A 22385-nucleotide genomic window follows, 5' to 3' on the forward strand; every position below is an offset into this window, starting at 1 on the left:
CCGCCGGGCATGGATCCGGCTGTAAATCATACCGATTCCGCTCCCATATATTGCCAGGTTTTCATTCCAACCAGCCAGATTGGACAGATATCTGACAGATAATGGTATAGTGGATGCCCAGTATTACTCCATCGCTACTTATTTGTATTTTTCTAATGTGTCTTATTTGCTATATACCTGTTTCTCCCTCCTCCCCCCTTTTTGGGGGTTTATGTTTGCTTACCTGGTTTCACAAAATTTTGGAAAAAACTGGAGACATTTCTGATTCATCATTTCTATTCTTTTTAATGCAGAATTCTATTGTCTGTGTCCTTGAACAAATAAAGAGTTAAAAAAAAAAAAAACTGTGATAACCGTAGACCACAGGTTCTCAAACTCGGTCCTCAGGACCCCAAACAGTGCATGTTTTCTAGCTCTCCTCACGGAATCACAATAATTATCTCGCCTGTGGATCTTTTGAAATGTGTCAGTGAGTAATGAGTACACCTGTGCACCTGCTGGGTGACAGGGGTGTGCATAAATTAGTCACTGCGATGCCATACGCAGCCTAGGCTCTCACTGCATGCGATGAGGTCAGTAATTCCTGAGTAAGGTCAGAGCCTGTGCAACTGTGCGTGAGGCTGCGATGGTACTCACTGTTTTTGCTGTTTTGCAAAGTATGTGAGTAAGGGGAAGTGAGCGTCCCTATGTTGTGCTGCGACGGCATGGCGATTGCAAAGATGAGCTTATTTTCGCAGTGGACCTACGTGCGTGATCACAGCTGCCATCTGTAGGGAATCAGGGCCGTAGAACGGATTTCCTGTGTAAAGCGCGTTCCATGGAACCGATAGGCCGACCTCACATATACTGCACCACTGACTGTGTGACAGGTCTTTAGTTTGGGCAGCTCCCTTCTAATGACCAGACATCGCTGTATATCTGCACTTTCCATCCTTTTATTCTCATTGTGCAACATAATAGCTGGTTACTGTACATCAGGCGCCAGAGTGCGCACAGCGAGTATTAACCCCATCTGCCCAGTCTCAGCTCCTCCCAGCAGAAGATGCACTTACTGTATAAAGTAGAGGGTTTGTACTAATGTTTGGGTGCCAGGTTTATTATAACTAACATTAGGCACAATTCATACCATTTCTGTTAGGCACAAACCCAGATATGAGGAACAACATACTTAAGTCTAGGGGACCACTTGAACGTAGCCAAACCCCACGTCCCTGGCACACAAGCATGGCTAATACCTGTGAATGCCGACTGCCGTTGCCAGATCTCCATCTCCAGTCACCTCACATCCTGTCCTCGTGTATAATAATCCAGACCCCAGAATGGCCACTACCACTGAGGGGGGACAGGTCCACTTTAAGGAAATGACCGTGCCTTGATGAATCTGGTGCAGGAACTTCTACTAAAACCATTAACAGCTGATAAGTGGGAGAGAACAAGGGACTTTGACACATCCAGGCGGTAAACAGCCTAATAGGTTTCTGAGAAGTACAATAAAGGGAGTTGGATGTTTGCCTAGGTACAAAGAGTCCCCTCGTTGAAGCAAAACATGAACCAAGTCTTCCAGCTGCCGCGTTATACAGTACCAGTCAAAAGTTTGGACACACCTTCTCATTCAATGGTTTTTTGTTTATTTAAATTATTTTCACCATAGTAGATTAATACTGAAGGCATCAAAACTATGAAAGAACACACATGGAATTATGTTGTAAACAAAAAAAGTGTTAAACAAATCAAAATATCTTTTATATATTAGATTCCTCAAAGTAGCCCCCTTTTGCTTGGATGACAGCTTTGCACACTGTTGCCATTCTCTCGATCAGCTTCATGAGGTGTCTCCTGGAATGGTTTTCCAACAGTCTATGAGGAGTTCCCAGAGGTGCTGAGCACTTGTTGGCTGCTTTTCCTTCACTCTGCGTCCAACTCATCCCAAACCAGCTCAATTGGGTTTAGGTCGGGTGATTGTGGAGGCCAGGTCATCTGATGCAGCACCCCATCACACTTTCCTTCTTGGTCAAGCAGCCCTTACATAGCCTGGAGGTGTGTTTGGGTCATTGTCTTGTTGAAAAACAAATGATGGTCCCAGTAAGCGCAAACCAGAGAGGATGGCATGGCGCTGCAGAATGCTGTGGTAGCCATGCTGGTTAAGTGTGCCTTGAATTTTGAATAAATCACCAGCAAAGCACCATCACACCTCCTCCTCCATGCTTCACAGTGGGAACCACACATGCAGAAACCATCCGCTCACCTTCTCTGCGTCTCACAAAGACGCGGCGGTTGGATCCAAAAATCTCAAATTGGAACTCATCAGACCAAAGTACAGATTTCCACTGGTCTAATGTCCATCCCTTGTGTTTCTTGGCCCAAACAATTCTCTTGTTGTTCCTCCTCAGTAGTGGCTTCTTCGCAGCAATAAGACCATGAAAGCCTGATTCACGCAGTCTCCTCTGTACAGTTGATGTTGAGATTTGTCTGCTACTTGAACTCTGAAGACTTTATGTGGTCTCTAATCTGAGGTGCTGTTAAGTAGCCGTGTCTGAGGCCAGTAACAATAATGAACTTATCCTCTGCAGCAGATATAACTCTTGGTCTTCCTTTCCTGGGGCGGTGCTCATGAGAGCCAGTTTCATCATAGCGTTTGATGGTTTTGTAACTGCACTTGAGTATACATTCGAAGTTCTTGAAATTTTCCATATCAACTGACCTTCATGTCTTAAAGTAATGATGGACTGTCATTTCTCTTTACGGAGTTGAGTGGTTGGTGCCATAATATGGATTACAGCAGTAGTCAAATAGTGGTGTCCACTGTGTACTAACCCTACCTCTGCACAACACAACCGATGGTCTCAAACACACTAAGGCAAGTAATTCCCCAGATTGCCTCTTGACAAGGCACACCTGTTACTTCATAACCATTCCAGGAGACTACCCCATGAAGCAGATTGAGAGAATACCATGAGTGTGCAAAGCTGTCAAAGCGAAAGGGGGCTACTTTGAGGAATCTAAACCATTTTGATTTGTTTACAACATAATTCCATAGTTGATGTCTTCAGTATTAATCTACTATGTTGAAAAAATTTTTAAAACAAAAACCATTGAATGAGAAGGTGTCCAAACTTTTGACTGGTACTGTACTCCAGGCTGGATTTAGAAATGAATGACATGCAATTAGTGTTTAACATTTTATATACTGATGTTTCTGTTCCCAACACCCAGTCTTGTCCTGGAGACATTTGGGTGGCAGCAACAAGCCATCACCCCATTCAATGCTACCCCTGGCCTTTATCTAGATGGCAAATGCTCCAGTCAGTATGTAGCATCCACTCATCTTAGGAGGTGTTATATGATCATTTGTACCTAAAGCAGTGGTCTCCAACCTGTAGCTCCCGGTCTTAATTTTGGTAGCTCACCCCTAGCTGCAGTACTGCCAAGTAACCTAGGAGGAAGTGACCTCCTCACCCGACGTTCTTCCACCCATGGTGTCTACACTACTGCGGAGCGAGCGACTACCGCCCAGCCCTGCTGGGAAATCACACAGCAGCCCTGATTATACAGTATCTTTTGCTCCTCTACTGCACATAACACCTTGGGGCTGGTAATTAACAGTGAAAGGTGTCTGTGCTTACATTTTATCTACAAACTACAACAATATCACTAATAATTAAATGCATGGCTGTTTTCTGTTACCCTATATACTCGAGTATAAGTCGACCCGAATATAAGCCAAGGTACCTACTTTTACCACAAAAAAAACTGGGAAAACTTGACTCGAGTATAAGCCTAGGGTGGGAAATGCAGCAGCTGGTAGTGCCCCCAGTAGTAATCCCCTCCTGGTAGTACACCCAGTGGTAATCCCCCTTTTAGTGCCCCCTGTAGTAATTCCCCCCCCCCCTGGTAGTGCCCCCAGTAGTCTCTCCCTCCCCCCTGGAAAATGGCTCCCGCAGTGGGAGCAGCAGTAGCCGCTGAGTGTCTGACAGACTCTCATCGGCTGCTGATTACACACACAGCTGCCGGCTCCGGCGGCTGTGTGTAGCGCTGACCGAACTCAGTCCGGTCAGCGCTACACATTTCACTCGAGTATAAGCTGAGGGGGGTGCTTTTTCAGCACCAAAAAATGTGCTGAAAAACTCGGCTTATACGGTATTTGACATTTTTTTTTTAAATGACCTTCAATTGTTCGGTTATTAGACAGATTTTTTTTTTTTTTCTTCTCTTCTACAACTTTAATGAAGCCTCCTGAGGAGCTGCTTGACTAAATTAAGGTTGGCGACTACTGATCTGAGCATTCACAAATGGGTTTACTTTAGAGTAGATAATTCTAGTTTTACAGTTCTCCATCCAACCAGTTGACAGCCCACAGCAGGATCTGAATCCATCTACGTAAAGAAGCTTAGAGGCAGTTTTTTGTGCATTGACTTTATTTGACGTTCTGCAGAGTCATCCACACAGAAGACAGACAAGATAAAACAACCAGTAAACAGCAGCTTATTTGGTAAGATTACAGGGAGGGGGGAGAGCAGAGAAGGCGGCTCAGGGCGACATGTTACCGGACTCCGCTGTACACCTACAGAGCAGGAAGCAGAGATGAGTAACGATCACGTCAGCAGAGCCTGGAATGTGACAGTCATTACATGGGAAACCACGAAAAAGCAGAAGCCGCTGTTTGCTGACAACATGCTTCGTCCATACAGAGGTCATGGAATAAAAGACAGATTGAGGGGGGGGGGGGGGGGGGAATAATATTTGCATTGGAGGAGTCACATAAGGACCAGCAGCTGTGAATAACCCTATCCAGCAGAGGGGTGCAGTGGTACCCCATCTCCTCAGACTGTTGGATAGTGTTATTGACAAAGGTTTCCAGTAGAAGTCTGATGTCACCAAAGGTAATTTATTTATTTTTTCCCCCATTTTAGAGTTTGTCTTCAAGCACTTGTGAAAGGCATAGGCTGACCATAGTAATTAGGGTTAGTGGTACTTGGGTGGTCTGCTGAGGAAGTCTTGTGCCAGGGACTACCCTCAGTGACAGCCATTTTGTAGCATCAACCAATACCCAGCTATAAATTCACTAGTGACATTACCGAGGCATTTCCACAGGTCTAGTTCCCAGTGAGCCGATAGGCTGCATTCTCAGCAATGGTTCAGCACACAAGATGGCTGCCTCCAGTGTTGAGTCATACACTTTAGATTTAAAAAAAAAAAAAGTGGCCACAGCTGGGAGACCATATCAGCATTTCATAGTTCTTAGGATAAGAACAAGGGGCCCATTTATTCCAATTTAAAAAAATTCTACAAAAATTATTTTAAAATAAGGCAGAGACGGAGCTAAAAGCCAGTGTAAGTTATGGTTTGATATAGAAAAAGGAGATCTAGAGACACTTGTCAGGTTTGTTGTAGCAGAAATGTATAAAAAGTTGCAGGCGTTGGAGACATTTGGCACCACAGCGGTTCCCATACCCTCAGTCACCAGCTGGCACAGAGGTTATGATGCCAAATGTCACCTACTCCTGAAGGCACCCAATACAGCTCATCTCACATCTAAAAGTGGTTAATTCTGGGGGTTCAGCAACATAATCCGCACTTCAGCCAGCTGCGACGGGCATTAAAAAAACTGATGCGTACTTTGATTTACTGGACATGGGGAGAGGTAAAACCTAGTGCAAGCAATAAGAGGTAGACAGATAATTCTAAGCACACACACAGCCCGCTGGACGGGTGCTTCGTCAGGGTCAGAGAGGGGCCTGCCAGGAGCTGCGGGCCGACATCATGGCTCTCTTCAGCTGCTCATAAGTCACAAACATGACCACGTTCCAGGACCCCAGCCTCAGGAAAGAGGGCATGAACCTGTGCACAGAGAGAGAAAGGAGCTGTCAATGCAGAGCATTACCCTCACACTTTCCATAGGCTGCAATGCAGAGCATTACCCTCACTTCCCCTATTCCCTTCCTATAGGCTGTGCCAGGGTCTAATAAGGGCTGTAATAGTCCTGCATTTTTCAAAAAAAAAATAAGATATATAAAATATCCAAAACTTACCCCTTGTAGAAAGCCTTGGGCCCCTCCTTCCGGATCATGGCGAGGGCACAGTTCAGGGCACTTTGGTACTGTCCCTTGGCAGAGTTCATGTATCTTGTCTTCACTACATCGACAGGAGAAGCGATCACAGTGGTGCAGAAACCAGCTCCGAACGCAGAGATGAAGTGACAGGGGAGGGTGTCTGCAAAACCGCAAATCAGCCGTTACTACCAAACAGCCGCACTGGCCGGTCATGTCGCCTCCACATTATACATAACCAGATACCAGACCCGATGAGGAATGCATTTGTGATGGCGACACAGATATAAAGGAGACTCACCACTCATAAGGTTGGATTTCAGAAGAGAGTCCTTGATGAGGTCATAGGTCACCAGCTCCGTGCAGTTCACGATAGCATTACGGGTGATGTTGGGGGCAGTACCTGGGTATAGAGAGAGATGGGTATTAAACATCCCTTCACCCACAATGCACTACAACCTGTTCATTTTAACTTTGAGAAACCACCACTTCCTAGGTGATAACTGGACCCAGATCAGCCATTTTGTTGCCTGAATAACTAGTTACATCACTATGGTGGGGGAGAAGGGACAAACCTTCTGAAGAGGACTAATCAGATTGTAGCCAACGATTATAAAACACACTAAATTATAGCTAGAAGCCAAACAAATTAAAATTAATATATTTCTCCACACGGCTAAATAGTTGCCCTCATCTCCTTTGTAATAGGCTGAGCACCTGTGGGGACGTTGCAGCACGTGCATTGGACACAACTGCCAAGAAAATGGAGTAACAAACCTTTCCACAGGCCGCGCATTCCTTCCTCTCTGGCGATTGTTTTGTAGGCGTCCATGGTCCCTTTGTACCTTCTAGAGCTGGAGGTGTTAGTCTGAGCCTGGAAACGCACCTTCACCACATCTGTGGGCTGGGCAATAGCCACCGCCATGGCTCCTGTGGTACATCCAGCGAGCAGTCTGCTTCCAATCCCTACATCTGTGAGAAATAATGTAAAGGGTGAGATGAACCCCACAGAGATCTGCTCTAACCACACAGGATCATTTATCTTGCCCCGGGTGGATTAAAGACCCACCCTAATTTTTCCTAGGATGTTCTACAAGCTAGTGGGATTCATTGTGGAGGCAACATTTGTAGTCAGATTTAAGGTGTCACATCCACTTGAAAAGTAAAGTCACCCATTGACTGCGAGTCAACACCCTAAATGTGTGGGGGGTGCTCGGTTTGAGGAAATTTACTTACGGTCAGATCCTTTGGTGTAGAATTGCTTGACAGAGTCATACAGTCCGATGCGGACGGAGGCAAAGCTCATCTGTCTCTGGAGACCGGCTACCAGCCCGTTGTAGAGGCTTCGTGGCCCTTCCGTTTTGACCATGGTGGAGATAGTCCCGAAGACTCCCTTATACTGGGCGGCCTTCTTGCTGACTGGGGTCTTTGTCTCTCCTTGGATCTGCAGGGAACAGTTCAAGAGAATTCACGTCTAATGTCATGTAAACGAAGAAAATAAGTCTGATTAGTAAAGGAAGCATCTGACCAGGCATTTTTCTGAAGCCTAAAACATGAGCTACGGCAGGGCTGAAACTAGGATTTTTGTCACCTGGGGCAGGACAGTAATTTGACAAACCCCCCACAGTAATGCCCCCTGGAGGTAATTCCCATAGTCATTACACCCACGCCGGGAGCCAAACACACCGAACGAAGGTAAGCTGGGCGTGGAGGGGGGGGCAGTTAGGGCTAGGCACCCCAGGTAGGGGGGGTGGGTGTGTGGGAGGTTAGGGCTGGTAATAAAATCTCAGCGGGCATCCAGCTTGGATCCTCCCTGCGGCCTGGAGAACACTGGCTGCGGATGCAGCGGTCCACGTGAACCTCCAGCCCCCCACCCCCTAGTTGTGGCCCTGGCTACGGTCAGCGTTACAGATGGCTGCAGGACTGGCCAGTTTTACAGTGAACCCAAAGTCAGTAAATAGTCATAATCATACAAAAACACAAAAATGCTAGGACAAAGGTTTTATTTCTCCTTATTGCCTCTGTAGTACATCCACCAGCATCATGAATATGCATTTTGAAAACTTCTGCAGACAGATCAAAACCAACCTGTAGCCTGACTTTGGCGGTGTCCAGTGGGAAGGTGAAGAGGTCTGCTATACAAGCAGCCGTTCCGGCGCCGAGGAACTTCACTGTGGCAGTAGGGGGCACATCTGTGGGTTTGAATCCAACCATCTTGAGGCTTTGAGTGGTGTAAAGACCACAAGATAAAAACTAGGGATGTGTTGTAGTGATAAGACAAGCCAGATAAACTCTGCCGGAGTCTAAACAACAAACACATTAGTTAGTGTACAGCGCTAGGTCAGATCAATAACGCAGCTTATACAGAGTATTAATATGACACACACACACCTTCTGAACGAGTGTACAAGACCACACAGTCTCACAGATGGACATCAGTAGCACCAAGTGAATCAATGTGTTGCATTATGAATATCTGATGGGCCCCTGATCTCGTGCTGTCAGTGATGGGGCCCCACGTTGAGGGTATGCAGGTGCTGGGACCATGACTGATCTTGAATGCTTAGGAACTCAGCCCAGCCACCAATGTTCCCAGACCTACCAGCCCGTACATTACACTATAGAGTAAGCGAATGGTTCTTCTAGAGCGGGGTGCATTTAGTATTACTGCATACAATATACATCATCAAAACATAACTGTTTTGCACGGGACAATCTGTGGAAGCATTACTCTCCCAGAATGCCCCTCTGTAGGGCATATGCAGGCGGGTTGGGTATGAAATACCGATAGCTTAAAAGGAGTCGGTTCAAATCATGACTCCAGAAGCCCGGCACATCATAATCCCAACGCTGGCTGGCAAGTATATCTAACCCTCCCCCTAAACATCCCTTGGGGGTGCCTAACCCTCCCCCCTAAACCTCCTGAGAGGGTGCCTAACCCCAACCTCCTGAGGGGTGCCTAACCCTAACCCTCCCCCACCCAACTAACACGCGACATCTGGCAGACCTACATTCGGTATGCCGGGCAATGGGATTTCGGCGTGGGGCTAATGATAGGAGTCTGTATTTAGACGCTCATCTTTAGTCCCATATTGGACTTTCAGTGTCAGGATTCTGGCGGCTGGCATACTGACTATATCCCATGCAGGGTGTAGGCCAGTACATGCACTAGGCCAGACGTGGAGAGATAACAGTGACCGATAAAAGGACAAATTGTTCTGTTGGAGCGGATCATTGCGCTATAGTGTTCTACGTCTTGTGCAAACTAGAGAACATGCGCCAACATTCACTACACAGTAACATCTTCTGCTATTCCCCAGCCACAGTATACAAGAGGAACAATGCTGAATCTATCCAGCTACGAGTGAGTTATAGCAAAGGGTTAAGTGTACACTCAGATGGATATACCCCCCCCCCCTCCCCCTCTCTGGGACCTTTCACCTACATAGTGTATGAGACCAGCGATAACATGGGGTGTATTACACAGTCGTCAAGGATCAGCTTACAAGGCCACGGCTGCTGTTTTGTATAATGAGAGGCTACTGTATCATCTATGAAATAAACAGTGGCTAAGTATTATGTGTATACACTTGTCAGTATTTCCTATACCTGTATTATGCCCACTATGGATACAGATGTCATTATGTGACAGGACTACCACTGGCAGAAAGTCATCTCCAATAAATACACAGAAAACACACAGATCAGATTCACCTTATTCAAGTATTCCAGCTGGAGCGGAGAGGATGGATCAGGCTTCCCTGAAGGCGTCCCGGCCGTCGCATTTACCACTGCCCGTGGATATACGGTACCCTTTACTTTCCATAGAAAAACGTTGGTAATGAAGATTCTGTATAAACATAATACTTATCCTGAAAGAACAAGAGATGCCAGTCAGTAACTGCAATTGGGACTTAACACATGACAGTAGCAAAAAGCAAGCTGTGGGTCCTGCGGCTGCTGTAGAACTACTACTCCCAGCATCTCTAGAGCCATTCATGCTGGGACTTACCTAGTAAAGAATTGTTCTGCAGACTCCATGTAAAGCGCAGGCTAATAGCTTTATAATGCACAGTAGGGAGCAGGGGATACACCTCCCCCATTATCTTGTGCTCCAGAGTTAGGATTAGGAGAAAGTACAATACAGGGGATTTCACCAGCTGACAATACCATAGTATGCAGCTTCTAGGGACACAATGCATTTGAGCAAATATGGGTTAGAGCTAATATGGGTTAGAGCTGCAGCGGACCCTGAAACACTACATCATGCCATGTTTAGCAAATTAAACATTTTACATTTATAGTCTCCAATAACTGGAAATAAATTGAACAGACAGTAGGAATGGCGACCAACAGCGCATAGCTCTCTACTCATACATCTGATTAACATGGAAGAGCAGATATTTCTTGGGACATCATTTAGTGCGTAGTAGTACATACCGATTCCCTTAGTACATTGCCCATCACTGAAAACTCTGGTTGTACCCAGCAGATGTGCAATTACCATAAAGATAAAAGACTCAGGCTGTGTCTTATAGAGCCCTATATTGGGGGAGGGTAGTAAAGAAGCTGAGACACTGCCCAAGCTGCATAAACATTGCACTAATGCCCTAACTAACAAGGGGAAATAATAAAAGTTACACACACACATGATAGGGATCTCAGAGCGACAGCCAGATGGGGGCTATGGGGTATCAGAACTCCCCCACTTATACCAAGGGTCAGTAATGCAGCAACACAGCACAGACAGGGGACAAAGGAGCTGAGAGGCTACAGGACAAGATCAGATGTCAGCAACAGCAGCAATCCCCCAACACAGGCACTGAGCACCTGTTACCAGGATAGCAGAGTCTCCCCCCTATATACAGTGCATCCCCTCCTCCATATACTGCATCCCCCTCCTCCATATACTGCCCCCCTATATACAGTGCATCCCCCTCCTCCATATACTGCCCCCCTATATACAGTGCATCCCCCTCCTCCATATACTGCCCCTATATACAGTGCATCCCCTCCTCCATATACTGCATCCCCCTCCTCCATATACTGCCCCCCTATATACAGTGCATCCCCCTCCTCCATATACTGCATCCCCCTCCTCCATATACTGCCCCCCTATATACAGTGCATCCCCCTCCTCCATATACTGCCCCTATATACAGTGCATCCCCTCCTCCATATACTGCCCCCCTATATACAGTGCATCCCCCTCCATATACTGCCCCCCCTATATACAGTGCATCCCCCTCCTCCATATACTGCCCCCCCCCTATATACAGTGCATCCCCTCCTCCATATACTGCACCCCTATATACAGTTCGCCCCCACCCTCCATATACTGCACCCCTATATAGTGCGCCCCACCCTCCATATACTGCACCCCTATATAGTGCGCCCCACCCTCCATATACACTATTGTCCTCCCCATATACTGTACCCTCACCCTCGTACACTGCTCCCCCCCTCTCCTCATAATGCACCCTCAGGTCACTTTCCATCCAGAGACTCAGCAAGAAGAGACAAAAGAAGCGGTAACTGAGAAATAACCGGGCACACACACACACAGCGGAGGCACCGGGCACACACACACACACAGCGGAGGCACCGGGCACACACACACACACACAGCGGAGGCACCGGGCACACACACACACACACACAGCGGAGGCACCGGGCACACACACACACACACACAGCGGAGGCACCGGGCACACACACACACACACAGCGGAGGCACCGGGCACACACACAGCGGAGGCACCGGGCACACACACACACAGCGGAGGCACCAGGCACACACACACACAGCGGAGGCACCAGGCACACACACACACAGCGGAGGCACCAGGCACACACACACACAGCGGAGGCACCAGGCACACACACACACAGCGGAGGCACCGGGCACACACACACACAGCGGAGGCACCGGGCACACACACACACACAGCGGAGGCACCGGGCACACACACACACACAGCGGAGGCACCGGGCACACACACACACACAGCGGAGGCACCGGGCACACACACACACACACACAGCGGAGGCACCGGGCACACACACACACAGCGGAGGAACCGGGCACACACACACACAGCGGAGGAACCAGGCACACACACACACAGCGGAGGAACCGGGCACACGTGCGGCCACTTACCGGCGGGGGAAGAAGATGAATCAGTCCGGCAGGAAGGGGGGAGACCCTGTGTGTGTTGGGGGCAGCAGAGGGTGACTGGGAGGAGGCGGGGACAGTGCTGAGGCTGCAGATGTTGCGGGTGAAGAGAGGAGACAGTGAGCCGGCTCAGCTGCTTTATATAGGGAAAGTGCCGGGAAGGGGGCGGGGTCCTGTGCTCACCCCGCCCACATCCCCGCATCAGCCCGCCCCCTCATCCGGCCAGCAGGTGCCTAATACCGGTCTGTCCCCGCCCCGTGACCTGTATAGTGCAGCATAGGGTGTAATATAAGGGGGACCAAAGTATTATACTGTACATACAGCTATATAATGTCACAGAGCAGAGACATTATCACTCACTGTGACCTGTATAGTGCAGCATAGGGTGTAATATAAGGGGGACCAAAGTATTATACTGTACATACAGCTATATAATGTCACAGAGCAGAGACATTATCACTCACTGTGACCTGTATAGTGCAGCATAGGGTGTAATATAAGGGGGCCAAAGTATTATACTGTACATACACCTATATAATGTCACAGAGCAGAGACATTATCACTCACTGTGACCTGTATAGTGCAGCATAGGGTGTAATATAAGGGGGACCAAAGTATTATACTGTACATACAGCTATATAATGTCACAGAGCAGAGACATTATCACTCACTGTGACCTGTATAGTGCAGCATAGGGTGTAATATAAGGGGGACCAAAGTATTATACTGTACATACAGCTATATACAGTCACAGAGCAGAGACATTATCACTCACTGTGACCTGTATAGTGCAGCATAGGGTGTAATATAAGGGGGACCAAAGTATTATACTGTACATACAGCTATATACAGTCACAGAGCAGAGACATTATCACTCACTGTGACCTGTATAGTGCGGCATAGGGTGTAATATAAGGGGGACCAAAGTATTATACAGCTATAATGTCACAGAGCAGAGACATTATCACTCACTGTGAGCTGTATAGTGCAGCATAGGGTGTAATATAAGGGGGCCAAAGTATTATACTGTACATACACCTATATAATGTCACAGAGCAGAGACATTATCACTCACTGTGACCTGTATAGTGCAGCATAGGGTGTAATATAAGGGGGCCAAAGTATTATACTGTACATACACCTATATAATGTCACAGAGCAGAGACATTATCACTCACTGTGACCTGTATAGTGCAGCATAGGGTGTAATATAAGGGGACCAAAGTATTATACTGTACATACAGCTATATACAGTCACAGAGCAGAGACATTATCACTCACTGTGACCTGTATAGTGCAGCATAGGGTGTAATATAAGGGGGACCAAAGTATTATACTGTACATACAGCTATATAATGTCACAGAGCAGAGACATTATCACTCACTGTGACCTGTATAGTGCGGCATAGGGTGTAATATAAGGGGGACCAAAGTATTATACTGTACATACAGCTATATAATGTCACAGAGCAGAGACATTATCACTCACTGTGACCTGTATAGTGCAGCATAGGGTGTAATATAAGGGGGACCAAAGTATTATACTGTACATACAGCTATATAATGTCACAGAGCAGAGACATTATCACTCACTGTGACCTGTGTAGTGCGGCATAGGGTGTAATATAAGGGGGACCAAAGTATTATACTGTACATACAGCTATATAATGTCACAGAGCAGAGACATTATCACTCACTGTGACCTGTATAGTGCAGCATAGGGTGTAATATAAGGGGGACCAAAGTATTATACTGTACATACAGCTATATACAGTCACAGAGCAGAGACATTATCACTCACTGTGACCTGTATAGTGCGGCATAGGGTGTAATATAAGGGGGACCAAAGTATTATACAGCTATAATGTCACAGAGCAGAGACATTATCACTCACTGTGACCTGTATAGTGCAGCATAGGGTGTAATATAAGGGGGCCAAAGTATTATACTGTACATACAGCTATATAATGTCACAGAGCAGAGACATTATCACTCACTGTGACCTGTATAGTGCAGCATAGGGTGTAATATAAGGGGACCAAAGTATTATACTGTACATACAGCTATATACAGTCACAGAGCAGAGACATTATCACTCACTGTGACCTGTATAGTGCAGCATAGGGTGTAATATAAGGGGGACCAAAGTATTATACTGTACATACAGCTATATAATGTCACAGAGCAGAGACATTATCACTCACTGTGACCTGTATAGTGCGGCATAGGGTGTAATATAAGGGGGACCAAAGTATTATACTGTACATACAGCTATATAATGTCACAGAGCAGAGACATTATCACTCACTGTGACCTGTATAGTGCAGCATAGGGTGTAATATAAGGGGGACCAAAGTATTATACTGTACATACAGCTATATACAGTCACAGAGCAGAGACATTATCACTCACTGTGACCTGTATAGTGCGGCATAGGGTGTAATATAAGGGGGACCAAAGTATTATACTGTACAGCTATATAATGTCACAGAGCAGAGACATTATCACTCACTGTGACCTGTATAGTGCAGCATAGGGTGTAATATAAGGGGGACCAAAGTATTATACTGTACATACAGCTATATAATGTCACAGAGCAGAGACATTATCACTCACTGTGACCTGTATAGTGCAGCATAGGGTGTAATATAAGGGGGACCAAAGTATTATACTGTACAGCTATATAATGTCACAGAGCAGAGACATTATCACTCACTGTGACCTGTATAGTGCAGCATAGGGTGTAATATAAGGGGACCAAAGTATTATACTGTACATACAGCTATATAATGTCACAGAGCAGAGACATTATCACTCACTGTGACCTGTATAGTGCAGCATAGGGTGTAATATAAGGGGGACCAAAGTATTATACTGTACATACAGCTATATAATGTCACAGAGCAGAGACATTATCACTCACTGTGACCTGTATAGTGCAGCATAGGGTGTAATATAAGGGGGACCAAAGTATTATACAGCTATAATGTCACAGAGCAGAGACATTATCACTCACTGTGACCTGTATAGTGCAGCATAGGGTGTAATATAAGGGGGACCAAAGTATTATACTGTACATACAGCTATATAATGTCACAGAGCAGAGACATTATCACTCACTGTGACCTGTATAGTGCAGCATAGGGTGTAATATAAGGGGGACCAAAGTATTATACTGTACATACAGCTATATAATGTCACAGAGCAGAGACATTATCACTCACTGTGACCTGTATAGTGCAGCATAGGGTGTAATATAAGGGGGACCAAAGTATTATACTGTACATACAGCTATATAATGTCACAGAGCAGAGACATTATCACTCACTGTGACCTGTATAGTGCAGCATAGGGTGTAATATAAGGGGGACCAAAGTATTATACTGTACATACAGCTATATAATGTCACAGAGCAGAGACATTATCACTCACTGTGACCTGTATAGTGCGGCATAGGGTGTAATATAAGGGGGACCAAAGTATTATACTGTACAGCTATATAATGTCACAGAGCAGAGACATTATCACTCACTGTGACCTGTATAGTGTAGCATAGGGTGTAATATAAGGGGGACCAAAGTATTATACTATACATACAGCTATATAATGTCACAGAGCAGAGACATTATCACTCACTGTGACCTGTATAGTGCGGCATAGGGTGTAATATAAGGGGGACCAAAGTATTATACTGTACATACAGCTATATAATGTCACAGAGCAGAGACATTATCACTCACTGTGACCTGTATAGTGCAGCATAGGGTGTAATATAAGGGGGACCAAAGTATTATACTGTACATACAGCTATATAATGTCACAGAGCAGAGACATTATCACTCACTGTGACCTGTATAGTGCGGCATAGGGTGTAATATAAGGGGGACCAAAGTATTATACTGTACATACAGCTATATAATGTCACAGAGCAGAGACATTATCACTCACTGTGACCTGTATAGTGCAGCATAGGGTGTAATATAAGGGGGACCAAAGTATTATACTGTACATACAGCTATATAATGTCACAGAGCAGAGACATTATCACTCACTGTGACCTGTATAGTGCAGCATAGGGTGTAATATAAGGGGGACCAAAGTATTATACTGTACATACAGCTATATACAGTCACAGAGCAGAGACATTATCACTCACTGTGACCTGTATAGTGCGGCATAGGGTGTAATATAAGGGGGACCAAAGTATTATACTGTACATACAGCTATATAATGTCACAGAGCAGAGACATTATCACTCACTGTGACCTGTATAGTGCAGCATAGGGTGTAATATAAGGGGGACCAAAGTATTATACTGTACATACAGCTATATAATGTCACAGAGCAGAGACATTATCACTCACTGTGACCTGTATAGTGCGGCATAGGGTGTAATATAAGGGGGACCAAAGTATTATACTGTACAGCTATATAATGTCACAGAGCAGAGACATTATCACTCACTGTGACCTGTATAGTGTAGCATAGGGTGTAATATAAGGGGGACCAAAGTATTATACTATACATACAGCTATATAATGTCACAGAGCAGAGACATTATCACTCACTGTGACCTGTATAGTGCGGCATAGGGTGTAATATAAGGGGGACCAAAGTATTATACTGTACATACAGCTATATAATGTCACAGAGCAGAGACATTATCACTCACTGTGACCTGTATAGTGCAGCATAGGGTGTAATATAAGGGGGACCAAAGTATTATACTGTACATACAGCTATATAATGTCACAGAGCAGAGACATTATCACTCACTGTGACCTGTATAGTGCGGCATAGGGTGTAATATAAGGGGGACCAAAGTATTATACTGTACATACAGCTATATAATGTCACAGAGCAGAGACATTATCACTCACTGTGACCTGTATAGTGCAGCATAGGGTGTAATATAAGGGGGACCAAAGTATTATACTGTACATACAGCTATATAATGTCACAGAGCAGAGACATTATCACTCACTGTGACCTGTATAGTGCAGCATAGGGTGTAATATAAGGGGGACCAAAGTATTATACTGTACATACAGCTATATACAGTCACAGAGCAGAGACATTATCACTCACTGTGACCTGTATAGTGCGGCATAGGGTGTAATATAAGGGGGACCAAAGTATTATACTGTACAGCTATATAATGTCACAGAGCAGAGACATTATCACTCACTGTGACCTGTATAGTGCGGCATAGGGTGTAATATAAGGGGGACCAAAGTATTATACTGTACATACAGCTATATAATGTCACAGAGCAGAGACATTATCACTCACTGTGACCTGTATAGTGCGGCATAGGGTGTAATATAAGGGGGACCAAAGTATTATACTGTACATACAGCTATATACAGTCACAGAGCAGAGACATTATCACTCACTGTGACCAGTATAGTGCGGCATAGGGTGTAATAGAAGGGGGACCAAAGTATTATACTGTACATACAGCTATATAATGTCACAGAGCAGAGACATTATCACTCACTGTGACCTGTATAGTGCAGCATAGGGTGTAATATAAGGGGGACCAAAGTATTATACTGTACATACAGCTATATAATGTCACAGAGCAGAGACATTATCACTCACTGTGACCAGTATAGTGCAGCATAGGGTGTAATATAAGGGGGACCAAAGTATTATACTGTACATACAGCTATATAATGTCACAGAGCAGAGACATTATCACTCACTGTGACCTGTATAGTGCAGCATAGGGTGTAATATAAGGGGGACCAAAGTATTATACTGTACAGCTATATAATGTCACAGAGCAGAGACATTATCACTCACTGTGACCTGTATAGTGCAGCATAGGGTGTAATATAAGGGGACCAAAGTATTATACTGTACATACAGCTATATAATGTCACAGAGCAGAGACATTATCACTCACTGTGACCTGTATAGTGCAGCATAGGGTGTAATATAAGGGGGACCAAAGTATTATACTGTACATACAGCTATATAATGTCACAGAGCAGAGACATTATCACTCACTGTGACCTGTATAGTGCAGCATAGGGTGTAATATAAGGGGGACCAAAGTATTATACAGCTATAATGTCACAGAGCAGAGACATTATCACTCACTGTGACCTGTATAGTGCAGCATAGGGTGTAATATAAGGGGGACCAAAGTATTATACTGTACATACAGCTATATAATGTCACAGAGCAGAGACATTATCACTCACTGTGACCTGTATAGTGCAGCATAGGGTGTAATATAAGGGGGACCAAAGTATTATACTGTACATACAGCTATATAATGTCACAGAGCAGAGACATTATCACTCACTGTGACCTGTATAGTGCAGCATAGGGTGTAATATAAGGGGGACCAAAGTATTATACTGTACATACAGCTATATAATGTCACAGAGCAGAGACATTATCACTCACTGTGACCTGTATAGTGCAGCATAGGGTGTAATATAAGGGGGACCAAAGTATTATACTGTACATACAGCTATATAATGTCACAGAGCAGAGACATTATCACTCACTGTGACCTGTATAGTGCAGCATAGGGTGTAATATAAGGGGGACCAAAGTATTATACTGTACATACAGCTATATACAGTCACAGAGCAGAGACATTATCACTCACTGTGACCTGTATAGTGCAGCATAGGGTGTAATATAAGGGGGACCAAAGTATTATACTGTACATACAGCTATATACAGTCACAGAGCAGAGACATTATCACTCACTGTGACCTGTATAGTGCAGCATAGGGTGTAATATAAGGGGGACCAAAGTATTATACAGCTATAATGTCACAGAGCAGAGACATTATCACTCACTGTGACCTGTATAGTGCAGCATAGGGTGTAATATAAGGGGGACCAAAGTATTATACTGTATAGCTATATAATGTCACAGAGCAGAGACATTATCACTCACTGTGACCTGTATAGTGCAGCATAGGGTGTAATATAAGGGGGACCAAAGTATTATACAGCTATAATGTCACAGAGCAGAGACATTATCACTCACTGTGACCAGTATAGTGCGGCATAGGATGTAATATAAGGGGACCAAAGTATTATACTGTACAGCTATATAATGTCACAGAGCAGAGACATTATCACTCACTGTGACCTGTATAGTGCAGCATAGGGTGTAATATAAGGGGGACCAAAGTATTATACTGTACATACAGCTATATAATGTCACAGAGCAGAGACATTTGTGGCTTTGTATATATATATATATATATATATATATATAAAATAATTTTTCTCTTCTGTTATTTATATGTCTATATGGGGTCTATTTATTAAGCAGTAGAGAAGTGACCATTGGAGAAGTTGCCCATAGCAACCAATCAGCTTTGAAGTAGCATTTATCAAGTGCAGTCTTTAAAATAATAGGTAGGAGCTGATTAGTTGCAATGGGCAACTATTCCACTGGTCACTTCTCCACACTTTTCACTGCTTGATACAGAGCCGTAAATAGACTTTTTGGTGCCCTGTGCCAGAAAGAGCATTGGCGCCCCCCTCATTTTTCAAAGGGACATGATGCACCCAAAAAAGGGGAATTACCTCATGGGGAAGAAAGGCCAGGAGATGCTGGGGATGAAATAAGAGGAAGTTATAAGTGAAAATGATAATAAACAGGCCCAAACAGCGCCCCCTGACCTGTGGTGCCCTGTGCGATGGCACTGGCCACACTACCCTAGCTACAGCCCTGGCTTGATAAATAGACCCCTTAATGTGTAGCAATCCACCCCGGCGACAGCCTTTTTTATCCGAGGTCTTATAAGCTTGCCTTGTAGATGACATTAGTCGTTTTTCCTCCCGACGTCAGCACAAAAAGATTTGGCTTTGACGTGATGCGCAAAATGGCCACGTAAAGGTCTCCATGAGCAAAACAGTCTCCACTTAGGCCCAGGGGCGCCGAGAGAGGCGGGGGAGTGGGTACTAATTACCCAGCCCAGGCTTGCTGGAGGGGCCCGGTGGGGCCCTGGACCCATCCCCCTCTTACATCACAGCAGCCCAGCAAACGCTGCTGTGGGCTGGGCTGCTCTGGGAGACTGCTCGCGGGTGCTAAACAGCAGCCAGAGCAATCTCCTATGTCTGTGGGGGGAGCAATCACACTGATCGCGCCCCCCACTGGTTGTGCGCCGGGCTGAGGGGCTCACAGCGCCCCCCTACCAGCGCGCAACAATTTTTTAAAATATTTTCCTCCTAAGGGGGCGTGGTCAAGCCGCCCCGCGATTAGGCCATGCCCCTTTTGCCTGGGCCATGCCAGCTTAGGACACCTCCAGACACGTTATGGGCCTCATTTATCAACATGTTTTATCACTCACAACTAGTGATAAAACTCGCTGCGTTTTAAAAATGGTGCTCCAGCCAATCAGCTCCCAACTGTCATCTGTTTGAAAAGTGACAGTTAGGAGCTGATTGGCTGGAGCACCATTTACCATACACAGCGACATTTATCACTCTCTGTGAGTGATAAAAGTCGTTGATAAATGAGGCCCCCTGGTGTCTGTCCCTGTGCTTTATTTATTCTCATTGAATTGGACTCATGTGAAATGAAAGAATCGTTTCTCACATAAATGACACAGGAACGGTAATAATAGGGAAAAGCTGACATTGTGTATCAGTAATCAGGGCTTACATCAATTTATCTGGAGAAACTGGATAATACATATTAATCTCTACACGGTATAAAATAAAGGCCCTCATTCAGAGCCGTACGCTCTGAGCAGAGCGCACGCTCTGAATGAGGGCCGCCCTCCATAATTCTGGAGCGTCCTCCTGGACGCTCGTATAGCTGTGGGTCACCACCCACAACCTATACGAGCGTGCAGTTTGATGGCCGCGATGGTCGTGACCATCGCGACCATCGAAACTGCGAGCCGGAGCCTGTGGTTGAGGTTTTCAACCGCAAGGCCCGGAGTGATTTTGGCTCTATCAGAGCCAAAATCACTCCCACTGACATCACTAGTGATGTCAGTGGGCCGGATTCTGACGGTAGGCGTTCCCTTGGGAACGCCCCCGTCAGGGAGGCACGCCCACCAAAGGGGGCGTGCTGTCAATCAACATCGACAGCACGCCCCCTTTGATCAGACACAACGAGCGAAGGACTTTCCTTCGCTCGTCGCGTCTGGCGCATGCGCACGACGGAGCTCCCGCCGTCGTGCGCATGCGCAGTGCACAACATCGACCCTCTTGCGAGCGGACAGCCGCTTGCGAGTGGGTCTGAATTAGGCCCAAAGTCCATCGTTGTGATCTATCTTTGACTGTTTAGGCAGCGTAAGACAAGAAAGCGCTCGGACATCCGTTTTGTCATTTACTTGCGTCACTAAAATCGCCACTTTGGCTGTGCGAGCGATCACTCTGTGTATGCAGACACCCATTAGCGTATATGTTGAGATGCCCACTAGCGCACGTCATCTACAGGAAGTGTATTAAATCATTGGTAAATCGAGGACCATCGGTAGCGATCGCAGCGCTTGTGGTTGCCTTACCCTGCCGCAAGCACTGCAAGGACTTCAGTGTAAAAAAAAAGAATGTGACGTTTACTATGACGCCGCCTGTTAATTACGCACGCCTTAGAAACGGTGTTGAAACACCCAGGCACGCCTGCGTTCGCACCTCCACTCCCCCGTTATTAGTGTCCTGCCCCTGTTACCACCCACAAACGGCCGCTCCTGTCACTCATTTCCCTGGGCTGTCTTTGCTGGGCGAGCGAGCAGGCTGCGATCGCACTGAGAAGTTCACGCACGCGCAGAACGAAGCATGCGCGTTCGCAAACCATCGGCGCTTGCGAGCGGGTCTGAATGAGGTCCTGTATTATATATTGTATATGAGCGGTGAAACGCAGCCGAGGTTTCTGGGAGTAAGTTACATGTTTTACCTGTACAGTAAGCACACAATGCTTTATAGTGTTATAGTGTTACATAGTCACAGTAACTATGTATAGACTATGTATAGCAATCCATACAATGCAGGGAACAAGCCTTATGGCTTTCATGTTCTTTTGTGCTATAGATCTAACAGATGTTTCGGAGACAATACATGTAAAATGTTGTTGCACTACAAAAGGTGAGCGCTCCGACTGGAGAAAATGGTGTCCCCAGGTCACTGCATCACATAGCAACATTTTGGGGTAAAACAGCAATGATATATGT

General features: G+C 45.6%; 1 protein-coding gene across 1 annotated transcript; it reads right to left on the reverse strand.

The window, feature by feature from the left end:
- Window positions 1-4362: 4362 nt before the first annotated feature.
- UCP2 (uncoupling protein 2) lies at window positions 4363-12346 on the reverse strand. Its single transcript, XM_088445837.1, has 8 exons — window positions 12208-12346; window positions 9762-9919; window positions 8136-8350; window positions 7284-7491; window positions 6825-7019; window positions 6349-6450; window positions 6030-6210; window positions 4363-5838 (listed from the first exon to the last, which is right to left on the reverse strand). Exons 3-8 carry the CDS (start codon window positions 8259-8261, stop codon window positions 5724-5726), a joined length of 927 nt encoding a protein of 308 aa, XP_088301963.1. The 5' UTR covers window positions 8262-8350; window positions 9762-9919; window positions 12208-12346; the 3' UTR covers window positions 4363-5723.
- Window positions 12347-22385: the final 10039 nt, after the last annotated feature.

Source organism: Taudactylus pleione, unplaced genomic scaffold, assembly GCF_031769625.1.
Source record: "Taudactylus pleione unplaced genomic scaffold, aTauple2 ptg000390l, whole genome shotgun sequence".
NCBI lineage: Eukaryota > Metazoa > Chordata > Amphibia > Anura > Myobatrachidae > Taudactylus > Taudactylus pleione.